This window comes from Hydra vulgaris, chromosome 04 (assembly GCF_038396675.1).
Source record: "Hydra vulgaris chromosome 04, alternate assembly HydraT2T_AEP".
NCBI lineage: Eukaryota > Metazoa > Cnidaria > Hydrozoa > Anthoathecata > Hydridae > Hydra > Hydra vulgaris.
Window position 1 is genome coordinate 35,936,141 of NC_088923.1, and position 13,860 is coordinate 35,950,000.

General features: G+C 25.4%; 1 protein-coding gene across 1 annotated transcript in view; it reads left to right on the top strand.

The window, feature by feature from the left end:
* Positions 1-1,058: 1,058 nt before the first annotated feature.
* The window catches only part of LOC100210256 (methylcrotonoyl-CoA carboxylase beta chain, mitochondrial), a 63,088-nt gene continuing 50,286 nt past the window's right edge, over positions 1,059-13,860 (top strand). The window contains exons 1-6 of the mRNA XM_065796193.1: positions 1,059-1,269; positions 7,088-7,154; positions 9,200-9,284; positions 9,456-9,557; positions 9,855-9,982; positions 10,078-10,190. Coding sequence (XP_065652265.1) covers positions 1,129-1,269; positions 7,088-7,154; positions 9,200-9,284; positions 9,456-9,557; positions 9,855-9,982; positions 10,078-10,190 — 636 coding nt within the window. The 5' untranslated portion in view covers positions 1,059-1,128. The remainder of the gene's footprint in view (positions 1,270-7,087; positions 7,155-9,199; positions 9,285-9,455; positions 9,558-9,854; positions 9,983-10,077; positions 10,191-13,860) is intronic.

Here is a 13,860-nt window from a genome sequence, read left to right on the forward strand (position 1 = left end):
TATATTTATATGAATTGCATTAAATTTATCACGCTCAAGAAATTCTTTTCTTTCAAAATTACAAAAATAGCTGCAGTTGCTTTGTAAAGCATTTGTTTCACTAAAATAACGTTGATCCGGATCGGTTTTTTTGTAAAGTATCAGTTATTGAATTGTTAAGTATAAATTATTGAATTGAAAAATATCAAAATTCTTAAAGCAATTTGAATCCATTTTAGTATTTAAAAGCAATACCAATTAAAAATAATAATAAAGATAAAATTAATAACTCTAAGATAAAAGAATTTCTTAAAAGTCGCGAGTTACAAGTTTATTATATACATCTTTAGCATATACTATGTTCACAACACTTATGCTATATTTGACATGACCCGTTAGCGTGGCAACTGCAAAAAGATCCTTAAACAACTTAAAATAAATTAAAACACATTTAAGGATAACAATCCCGCAAATCATTTTGCCTGTTCTAAATATAATAGCTATTGAAGTAGAAATAGCAGCTCAATTTAATTTAAAAGGTGTTGAAGATTTTCTACCTATAGAATTACATAGTGTAACATACTGGTTTCTATTTCATTAAATTAAAATTGTATTTAAAAACAAAGTTTTTGTTTTCATGCATAATTTTTGTCAAGGAGGAGTAGGGAAAAGAGAGTAGCGGGGAAGTAATTTAAGGGCCCAGATTAAAAATTTGCGGGAGATCCCATTTTTTGTCACTATGCTACTGCTTTGACAACCATTAAGTTGAAAAAAATAAGTTTCTATTTAAAATGGCCTTAGTAATCAATTTTTTGTCATTTTTCTCTTTTCTAAAATTCCATTGGACCTGTAGGAATTTAGACTGGCTATTGACCTACGATTTCTTAAAGTGGTTCACAGTTAGTGCTTCTAGTTCTAAAGATATTATCAAATATAAGTGTCTGGTAATTATCTTATACATTATTAAAAAAATGTGATACCTCTTTTTTCTTTTTAAAAAGTTTTAGTATCGGAGTCTTACCATACCATACTATCGGTCTACCGGTGTCATTTTTGAAGAAAAAAGTCGGTATCGGAAATTAACTGAATTGTTCACGCTTAACGGTTAGCCTAGTGTTAACCGTTACGTATAGGCTCTTACTGCAAGAAATGGCACTAAGATTCTGCAAAAATGCCACATTGCGTTGTTCTATTTTATTGTATTCCAAAGTTCCTTCAAGATTTATGTATGATGTTTCTAGTGCTGGAATAATTAAATCTAAACTAAATAAAAATGCAACAGATTATAAGGTAAAAGTTTACAAAACTTTATTCAAATTTATCTTTATTCAGATATTCAAATAAGTAATCTACTTTGAAAAATCTCTCCAAAATTCTTTTCAAATTTATTTAAGTTATTGTTTAAAATCTATCTGTTTTAAAACAACAGCATTTCTATATAAATTTTTGTTGAAAATGTTTCAATACAGGTTGACACTCTTTGGAGTTTTAAAATTTTTTTTAAAGGTTTTTATTAGGTTTCTCTTAATCGTAATAAACTTTTGAACTTAAAGATACGTATTATATTTCATAAAAACATTAAAAAAATATATATACATGTATATATATATATATATATACATATATATATATATATACATATATATATATATATATATATATATACATATATATATATATATATATATATATATATATATATATATATATATATATATATATATATATATATAAATATATATATATATATATATATACATGTATATATATATATATATATATATATATATATATATATACATATATATATATATATATATATATATATATATACATATATATATATATATATATATATATATATATATATATATATATATATATATATATATATATATATATATATATATATATATATATATATATATATATACATACATATATATATATATATATATATATATATATATATATATATATATATATATATATATATATATATATATATATATATATATATATATATATATATATATATATATATATATATATATATATATATATATATATATATATATATATATATATATATATATATATATATATATATATATGAGGGATGCAAAGTCTGGAGTCTGAGTCTATAGAGTCCCTATTTTAGTCCGGAGTCTTGTCCGGAGTCCATAAAAATTTGAGGACCGCCTTCTAAGTTTTATATTTAACCTAACCTCCTTCTAAGGAGGTTAGATAATTAATTTGGTAAAGCATATATAACAGAGAGAAAATACTTTGCATGTTCACAATAACTTGCAATAACAAAATTTTTATTTATAATGACGTTTGCTGTTTATTCGCGAGCAACAATCTTGACTGGTAATGGCCACTAACTATGCATCAGATACAATCTACAGACATTTTCATCATACAAATATAATGTTGAATGGATGTAAAGTAGAATGCTTCAAATGTCATGTACCTGAAAAAAGTAAAAGCAGGGTTGCAAAAAAACCGGTTTTTTTGAAAAAAACCCAAAACCATAGGTTTTTTTAAAAAAACCAAAAAAAACCATGGTTTTTTTGGTTAAAATTAGGTTTTTATTAAATAATGCCGTATTTAGTTATCCTTTTAAATTAAAAAAAAGTATAATGCATTTTATTTGAGTAAACTATATTCTTTATGAATATTACTGTAATATTTTATCAAAATTATTCAATACATCATTGTTTAATGTTTTGTATATAAATACAAGCTTTGCTGCTTTTTCTACCCCCAATTGATTTCTTAACTTAGAATGAACAAAGCCAAAAGTTAAAAAAATTCTTTCGATTCCAGCACTAGAAGCTGGTGCATTTAATAAACCTTCAATATCCATTATGTTACAATCCACAATTTTTAGAGATTTCCACCATTCTATTGGTGATACATTTTTTAAAACAGATTCACTATACAAGTAGCTTTTATCGAATGGAGCAGATTTGGTATTTAATTTGAATATTATTGGTAACAAATTCTTGAACTCTTTATCTGCGAAATTCATGGCAGCTTCATTTTCATATTCAGAAAGATTACATCCAAAATATCTAGGATCTATTGTGCTTGCCAGGAAATGAGCATCATTGGCAGTCTGAATGTATCCAGATTCAATTTTTTTTTTTTTGTTTGTTAAAAATGATAAACTGTTTATCAAATCTTTAAAAATTTCAACAGTGTCACTTATTTTTGTTTAATCTCTTTGCAACTTATCTAGAGCTACTGCAATTGGTTTTAATATTTTCAATAAATCTTCTGTGTTTTGCTTTATCTGTATATCACTTACTTTTTTACCAATCATAGGATCTAAGTCTTTATTTTTTTCAAACATTGTGAAAATGATGCTCCAGTTGTTGACATATTTTTCAAGTGAATCACATACAGAATTCCAGCGAGTTTCAGTAGGAAGTGGCAGTTTTGCTCCTCCATTTAATTTATAAGTTGCTCCAGCTTTATGATTATTTTTTATATATTTTATTATTTGTGTAACATTTGCTCACATTTTCAATGTTAAGATCATTTGCTAAAAGATTCAGCATATGAGCAGCACACCCAAAAGTTATGATAATATCTCTTTCAGATGACAGCACTTGTCTCATTGATTTCATATTAGCTGCATTGTCAGTCACAATGCTTTTTACTGTGCATCCAAATTTACATCTTACAAAATTTATTGCTTCTCTTGCTAATTGTGTAAGATATTCACCAGTATGTGAATGACCAGAAGTGTTGATTGTTTCTACTAAAATGTTAATTTTATCTGTAATTACAGAGATACAAACTATAGGTTCATTATGTACTTTACTCCAGCCATCTAAAGACATGGCTTCAATTTTACCATTCAATACATTACATTTTTCAATTTCTTCTGCATAAACCCTATCTAATATTTCTCTCCAATTTGAGTTCTATTAGGTAGAGTGTATCCTGGATAAAGCATATTGATAAATTTTTTATTTTTTATATATAAAATTCTTTGTATTCAACTGTTCTGAAGCTAGAGTTTGTACTGTATATAAATCTACCAAGTTGCAGATCAAATAAATCTTTCTATTTGAGGCTTGTTTGTGTGAAAAGCTTATCTATTTTCAAATATTTATCAGCTGATGTTGAATTGGGCTGAGAGCTTTTCATTTGTTGTTGTGACGTTGATGGTGAGTTACCTTTAAAATGAAATTGCAGTTTATTGAATTATTCTAAGTTAATATGTCTATACATGATAATTCAAATATATATGTTTACAATTTAGGGAAAGTTTAAAATTTAAAATGGCAATGCAGTAATTTAACTACCTTCAAGAAGTTGTTGATCTTCCATTGACTCCATAATTTCATGGGGTTGTGATTGCTTGCACTTTTTTATATGTTCATGCATCCTTTGAATTTCCATTCTTTTCTACACGCATTACAAACTGCTGTACACCCCTTTCTTTCTGGAACAGTCACTCGTGTATATTATAACCAAATCATATCACATTTGCGCCCAGTTTTTTGAGACATTTTTTGTGGTATCATTAAATTATGTTAGAACTACTTATAGTTTTGCTAAACATTTAAATATTTATTTCATCAGGAAGTTTTCTTAACGATATATATATATGTGTGTATATATATATATATATATATATATATATATATATATATATATATTATATATATATATATATATATATATATATATATATATATATATATATATATATACATACACAAACACATATATATTGTTAAGAAATCTTCCTGATGAAATAAGTTCATCAGGAAGCAATGCTTCTTGATGAACCTAATGAAGGAGAAAAAGCCTGTAGAAGAAAACAGATAAATAAGTGTTATTACTAATTTATTACTGCTCTGTTCTATAAGAACACTGAGGACTCTATTCTATAAAAAAACAGAAACAAAAATCATGGATTTAAAAAAAATATCTATATTAAAGATTAGTTATACTTGTTAACATAACCCTGTTTTAGTTTTCTGTTGTAAGTTCAAATCTTTTTAAAAAACATTAATTTGGTTTAAACCAACATTTTTTTAATTGGTTTAAACCATGGTTTAAACCAATGGTTTAAACCATTTGGTTAAAACCATGCAACCCTGAGTAAAAGTAATGAGTTATGCGGTAAAGAAATTACATGTGACATCGGTTAGGAAGGAGGAGTGAATTCCTGTTAATTGCTTGTCTGTAGTGCTCTGCGATAAAACCAAATAGACTTCTTAGGGCACCTAAAATATATCTATTATTAATAATAAAAATATTATTGGTACCCTATCACTTTTCTGGCATTTATGCATAAAAACTCCAGATAAAAATCCTCTTTAATTTAAGAAAGAAAAAAAATTCCGGAGTCGGAGTCCGAGGAGTCCATGATTTTTGAGCTCGGAGTCCCAGAGTCCCAAAAAACGATAGAACTTCGCATCCTTGATATATATATATATTTAAATGTTTTTTATGAAATATAAGACGTATCTTTAAGTTTAAAAGTTTTTATTAGGATTAAAAGGATCCTAATAAAAACCCAATAAAAAAAAATAAAAAAATAAAAAACTCTATAGAGTGTCAACTTGGATTAAAACATGTATAGTTTTTACTTTTTTTGAGACCCAGATAAATATATAATATATATATATATATATATATATATCTGGATCTCAAAAAAAGTAAAAATCATATAAGAGACAGAAACAATTATTTATTATTATTGACAAAATAAGAAACTAATATATTTAATTTAAAAATAGCTCTTCATTAAATACAACTTTGGTATATATAATTTAAATGTTTATAAAACGTTTTAATGACAGTTTCAAGTAATAGTTGTTCAATGAAAATCTAAAAAATAAGAAATTATTAATAGAAAAATAATAAAATAAAGAAAAAATATTTAAATTAAGGATAATTAGTACACCAACTATAAATTTACAAACTTTACAAAAATTTTTTAACTTAAATCTCTTCTATATTGTATATGTTCAGTTAAAAGACTGGTGTATATATAAACCTGTTTTACATTGCTATTTTTCTAGCATGACGAGCTCTAGATCTTCTTAACACTGTTGTTTCTCCTTTTTGTGCAATTGATTTCTTCTGTTAGATTGGCTAAAGTTTTAGCTGTTAAAAAAATTTGTTTTAGTAGAATCTTCAGTGTGGTTAAAAACCAAAATAAAACAAAGTTCTTATATACTGGTATTTTGTGTATGCTTTGTCTAGTATTTGAGGTATAAAGCTATTGTGTAAATTATTAAATCAAAGTTTTTGTGAAGCATTAAATTGCCAATAACAACTGAATTGATGGATTGATAAGAGAAAGAGCTAAGTCATTTTTATCAGAAATAACATCAAAAAGAATGCAGTCTTAGAAAGGAGGAAAATGATTAAAAAAATGTTACAAAAAAGAGAAAGCCGGTGTAGCTAAGGGGTACCAAACATGTGACTATTTGAGTTTTTGCAAATCAAAGGATAACAGCAATTAACAATGAGATCTAAAGATTAAAAGCCAGGTTTAGATTAATCTCACAAAGAAAAAGTATGTCTGGTGAATTTTGCAAAAAGTAAGATTTAGCGTATAAAAGTTACATTAGAACATATACACAGTGGTGATGGTTTATGTTTAATCTTTTAGCAACTTTATTCATGTTTCAGGTTATTTAAGAGCTTGGCTTGATTATTGATAGTGGCACCTTAAGCCATGAGCTATACTGTTGCTTTAGTTTCAAAAATTAATATAAAGTTGTTACAAAGTGTTTTATAAAATTTGTACACAACAAGGCACTGTTAGTAATTTGATATTTTGCAGCTGTTGATGATATTAATGCAGTAGTGGTAAAACTCTTGCCTCATAAGCGAGAATTTCTGAGTTTAATTTAACACAGGTTTATGTTTATGCTAGCCTGATAGATTGACAAGTTTTTTCCTGTATACAGTTAAAATCTCCCCAAGTTGAGTATTTTTATCAGACAGTATCTCTATTCTTTACTAAACCCAAAGGATGTGGTGTTTGGAGTCAGTGTTAATTTCTTAGCTTTAATAAGTTAACATTATTTTAAAAGTGAGGGCTAAGTATTATTAAATATATTTTTAGGAAAATGATTATCAATTGCGTTTGTTAGTTAAAGACTTAAAAGATGTCTGCAATGTTATCAAAGAAGGTTAGTTAAAGTTTCGACTTTTTATATTTTTTTATAAAATTAACAAATTTGATTTTGAATATTTTCATTTTAAATTTAAAATTTAGTTTTTCAGATATAAGGTTAATAAATTTTTATTTACTTATAAAGTAATTATAATTTTACTTTAATTTTTATAAGATAATTTTTTCAAATTAGTTTAAAATAATAATTTAAATTAAAGAAATAATCTATATTTAAAATCACTAGAGAAACAGGCAGGGGTGTACCCTCATGGTTGTCTGGTGGCACGGGATGGCTCATTCTCCAAGGCAACTGAAATTTAAAAAAAATACCGGTCAGTAGCTGGGCAGGATGACCAGACAGTTTGTTACTTACAAAAGTGTGTTTGTTAATAAAACCATATTTTGATCTATAAAGATTTTATTCCTTGTGATTTTTTTAAAGAAAACTTTAAAAAGCATTTAAAGTAATATACACTTCGTTTAATAATGAGTACACTACAATGCGTTATATAATTTTACCAAAATTAATAAAAGAAGCTGACACATGATTTAATATTTCGAAGTGTGACTGTAATGTTTTCTTAAACATTGCTGTTGCATTTTGAAGCACGTTTTTTCTCCATTTAAAATGACTTTTAAAATTTCATTTTCTTTCATTTGCAAATGCTATTGTATCATTTTTAAAACCTTATAGTCGCATTTTTAAAAACACTGAATTTCTTGTTTTTCATTTATAAAACAAATTTTTCTTTTAACTTTGTCAAACAAAATTAATAAAATGAAAAAAAAAATTAAGATGCACAGAAAAAATCATTATTAAAACGCAATTAATGATGCAAATAGAAATTCAAAAAAAGTCTTAGTTTAATGAAAATTTTTTAAAACATTTAAAACACATTTAAAAAACATAAAACACAGTGTTTTAAACATTCAACTATATTAAATTTAATTGAAGTTTGTGAGAGAAAATAGAAGGTTTTTCCGTATATTTCTATATCTTTCTTTGCAGTTTTGGCTTTCAACTTTTTTGCAACACGTAATAAAACCTTTGTGTTAAGATTGACAAAAAGAAATGATATGATACAGATATCGACTATGACAAAAATGACAGCACATCTTAAATTAATTTAATTAGATTAATTTACTTTTAAATGAACCGTTTCTCATCAGATGTATTTTATTAGGCAGACTTAAATTTTTTTTTCATCATTATTTTCACCTGAGAAAAAAATACAAAAAAAACTTTTACACCGGGCAACTGATTATCATAGCAGACGACTCAAATAAGAAATAAACTGTTTCAGTCACCCTGCGGGCAACTGGGAAAAAACCAGAGGATGCACCCCTGACAGCATCAAATCAAAGTTGTATGGAATAAAAGGGAGTAGTGGGATTAGTATGGAATGAGTCAGATTAAATGCAGTATTAGTGTAGTGGTAGAGGACTTGCTTCATAAGTAAGAAGTTCCAATTCGATCCTGTAATAAACAAAATTCTCAGCACCTCTCTCACCAGATTCTCTTAATAGGGTGCATCCAACGGCCCATACATTCAAAAATTGATCTGTCCCTATTCTTAAAACTTTCCATTGGTTCTCACAAGACGCTCTGTTCAATTTTTTCAAAATTGAATGAGATTTAGAGGGGCCACCTATTTTTCAAATGTATGTCATGATGGGTCTCAAAAAAGTGAAATTTTATAAAATTAAAAAATAATTAAAATTTTATGCAAGAATTATTATTCCAAGTTTCATTTGGGTCGTCCTTAAATCTCATTTAATTTTGAAAAAATTTAACAGAGTGTCTTGTGAGAACCAATAAAAAGTTTTAGGAATATAGACAGATCAATTTTTGAAAGTATGGAGCGTTGGATGCATCCTAACCCTTAGCTAGGGGTAGAAATTAGAAAGTCAAAAGTCTTTCTTTTTCTTTCTAACTTTAACTCTTCTGTTTCACATATTGTGTTCAATTATAGTTCAAGTTTATTTTGTTGAAAATTTTTTTGTTTATAACTAACTTTGTTATTATATGCATTTGTTGGAAATTACAAGTTTATGTTTTAGGAGGTGGTGAAAAAGCAAGAGCAAGTCATATTATGCGCAAAAAAATGTTACCTAGAGATAGGATCACAACCTTATTAGATTTAAAGTATCTTATCACTTTTATATTAATTTTGTATTTATTTATGTTTCATTTTATTAGTTTTATATTTATCTATATAATGATATTTATCTACATAATAATTTTTACTGTAAAAGCTTTATAATTTTTTTTTTAGTTGGAGTTTTGATTTTTATTACAAATAACATTTATTTTTAGCTCTTCATTTTTGGAATTTTCTCAACTTGCTGGCCATGAATTATATGGAGATGAAAAAGTGCCTGCAGGCGGTATTATTACTGGAATTGGAAGAATCTCTGGGTAGAATATTAATTTTAAGTTATGGCTCTTCCTAACAGATTTCTGATATGTTAATATCTTGACTTATTTCAAGAAAAAAAAAATTAATAAAAGGCGTAGTATAATTAAAAAAAAAAGACTAGTAGGCATTTTAAGAAAACAAAATTTAGTTTAGAAACTATTATGTAAAAAAAAATTAAATTTGTGTTAAAAACTGTATAATGTAAGAAAAATCCAGTTTTATGAATAAAAATAAAGCCTATGATAAAAGTTATGTAATGTTAGAAAGTAGGTAATACAATTGTGTAATTGCTTAAGAGTCGAATGCATGATCGTGACTAATGATCCTACAGTTAAAGGTGGAACCTATTATCCAATAACTGTAGCAAAACATGTTCGTGCTCAAGAAATAGCCCAACAAAATAGACTTCCTTGTGTATATTTAGGTAAGTTTATTAACTAGTTAGATTTTAAAATTTTTTTACACAATTATTTGATTATAATATATGATGATTTGCATTAAATCGACAAAATTATTTAGTTGATTCTGGGGGTGCAAATTTGCCACGCCAAGCTGAAGTGTTTCCAGATCGTGATCATTTCGGGCGAATTTTCTTTAATCAAGCTAATATGTCTGCTCTAAAAATTCCACAGGTAAAAAATCAATTCAGCTTTATATCTTGTAAAGTGGTTAAATATAAGATGTCATTATAGAAATAATTTTTTAAATAGAGGGAAATGTAATAAATGGTTTGCCATTTATTACATTTCCCTCTATTTAAAGAATTATCTCTATAATATATAAAATATATAAATATATAATATATAAAATATATAAATATATAAAATAAAAATAGGGACAACAACTTTTTTTTGTTTTTTAAGGTTTATAAGAATATTTTACTAATTTTATTTTGAATCATGTTAGTTTAGCCAACAAATAGGGTCGAAACTAGTGGCTGCATTCCCAGGATCCTTGAATTCGTTATAGTCTAAAAATCCAGCAAATTTAATATAAATCAGTATTTTCTGTATAATCAAACAATAAAAAAAAATTTAAAAACAAATAAGAGCTCCACAGCAGTTTATGCAGAGCAATGAACAAAGTTTTTTATTTAAAATAAAATTTCAAAGAGTGATTGTAAGTTTTAAGTTTACTGTAAAAATGTTCAAGGAAAATCTTGATTTTGAGAAAAAATTTGCACAATGTCAGTCAGCTTAATCTCTCAGTCAATTTTTATTATTATTATTTTTTGTGAATTGGAGTTTTTGTGCAAAATTAAAAAGTTCATTTATTTAAAAATTAAATTTGGGCGATAGTTATTAAGACAGAAATTTTTTACTTTTGTTCATTTATTATCAAAAGCAGTTAACTCTTAATTGCCAAAAAACATAAGTTAACTTTACTTTGAATGGATATTTTAAAATCGTTTTAACTTTCGAAAAAGCGCATTTTTTATACATTCCATTGTTATAAAATTTGGCAACAAGTTTTTAAAATTAAGTTTCGTAACAACTTTCATTTTTATAAACGTAACGTTCATTTAGTAACCGAAGAACAGTTACATCACGTAATTATGTAAGAAAGCTATTTCTTTTTAATTCAAAAAAAATATCTAAAATAAACTGAAAATTATTTATATACTACTGCATTTAAAACTGAAATTTTTTAAATCTATTTTTAATAAAAAAGCAAAAGAAAAATTAAAAAATAAAAATAAATTTTGAGCACTTTTTTTTTGGACGTTCATACTGCTCCAGTGGTACAGGTCTGGGGTTCGTCCCTGTATATATATATATTAACCCTCAGAATTAGGAAAAATGAGGGCGGCGATGATTTGCTGACCTCAATCTTCATTGGCAAAAAAATTTTTAATCTTAAGGTCTTACCATAAAACATAAAAACAATGTCCAAAAAAAATTACCGACGTCTAACACTTTTAGGTCAGCAGTTAGGTCCCTAATTTCGAGGGCTGATATATATATATATATATATATATATATATATATATATATATATATATATATATATATATATATATATATATATATATATATATATATATATATATATATATATATATATTATATATATATATATATATATATATATATATATATACATACATACAGGTCTTGTGATGAAGAAAATCACCAAGCGTGTTATATCACGCTCGTAAAATTATAATATGTTGTCATCGAGCCCAATTATGCGCGCTCGGGGTCAGAGCTGCGAGAGCTGATTTGAAATTTGAAAATTGCAAAAGACTGTGTTTATAAAAAGCTTTCAATTTGTTATAGGACTTTCATTCGTCAATGTTTGAAGTAGTATCTACAACAGCGCATTTATACTACTTCAACAATGTAGTTTTTTTATACTTCCCAACTTCTTGTTTTTTATTTGCACTAGATCGCTATTTTTTTAAACCATTAATGGTAAAAAAAATGCAACCAAAAAAAAATGCAAGGGCCTAATAAGTTCTTATAATAGTATTGAAGAATAAATTTGTGGCTAAAATTGTTTGCTTTCGTTGTTTTGATATGTATTTAAACGCAGTTAACTTAATATTTACGGTTAACGGTTTTTATATTTCTTGATATTTTTTTAATAATTAATTTTTTTCGTAAATTAGTTAATAAAAATAAAAAAATCTCCATTATGAAAATTTATTTTTTTATTATAAGCAATGTGTGGAATATTATTAACAATAAATCTTACTTGCCGTATTTACAAAATTAAAAATATTCAGAAGCTTTAACTTTCTCATAGTTATTTTCAATTTTCTATTCCCATTTCTTTTGCACAATTTTATATTCACATTGTGTTTCCACGTGCACTTGGGTAAAATAATTAACATTCCATTACTGAAATTAGCTGTAATGACTTCAAACTGTTCATTCATTATGTTAGTGTAAAACCGAAAAATGCTGACAAAACAACAAAACAAAAATGTGCAGAAAGTAAGTGATTAATGCTTATATTTTATTTAAGTACTTTGTATAAGGATATAAGTATAAGGAAGACAGAGTTTTATTGTTAAATCAACAAGTTTTATCATTACCTAAAAAATTTAATTACAAAGATTTTATAAAAAAACCATATAAAAGCTTATTATTTTTTCTGTCCCAAACTTTTGAACGAGCGTGATTTTATACTCTGGTTTTAAGCTGAGCGAGCGTTGTTTATCGCGCCTAGAAGGTTTAAAAATACCGTTTACGGGCGTGTTTCATGAGCGTGGCGTGATCGCACCGGCTTCATCACAAGCCCTGTATATATATATATATATATATATATATATATATATATATATATATATATATATATATATATATATATATATATATATATATATATATATATATATATGTATATATATATATGTATATATATATATATATATATATGTATATATATATATGTATATATATATGTATATATATATATATATATTATATATATATATATATATATATATATATATATATATATATATATATATATATATATATATATATATATATATATATGTTTATATATAAATATATATGTATATATATATATATATATATGTATATATATATATGTATATATATCAAGCCTTCCCAGGAAACGCGTGCAGTTTCTCGTCTTGTATGACTACATGCAAGTATTTTATTTTAGTCAAGTTTTAAGTCTACAATAAAAAGAATGATTTTTCTTTATTTATATTTTTTTTTTTTTTAATGAGGAAAGAGAAAATATAAATTACAATGTGTTTGTAAATTATATTTGTATAATTTTGATGTAACAATAAGGGTTGAATTAAGCAATCGTGAAATGTAAAATCGGGAAAAATACCTTGTCTTTAAAATTTTAGTTTATGCAAAACCGTGTTCTTTGTTTTCAAGGGACGAATCAACTTGAATTTGTTAGCAAAAAAGTTATAAAAAATAAAGCAATAAACTTACGGCTACAAAAGTAATAACACACTAGTAACTAACTGCATTATAAAAGTATAACACTTAATTATTATAAATAACACAATAATAGTGTTATTACTTTTATAAAGCACTTAAACTTATAATTCATTCTTTGCATAAACTAAAATTTTGATGACCAGATAATTTTTTCAGATATTTTAAAGCTTAAAAACTATGTATATATGAGTGTGCGCCTTACTTAGAAAATACACTGAAAGTTTAAGAAATGGTATAAGAAATCTGAATGTGAAATGATGTGTATCATTTGGAAACATGCAACAAAAATATTTTTTATATACAAATAAGAAAATCTAAATGTTTATAAAGCGAACATATGACCATCTGTATTGGGATCGGTTCTAGG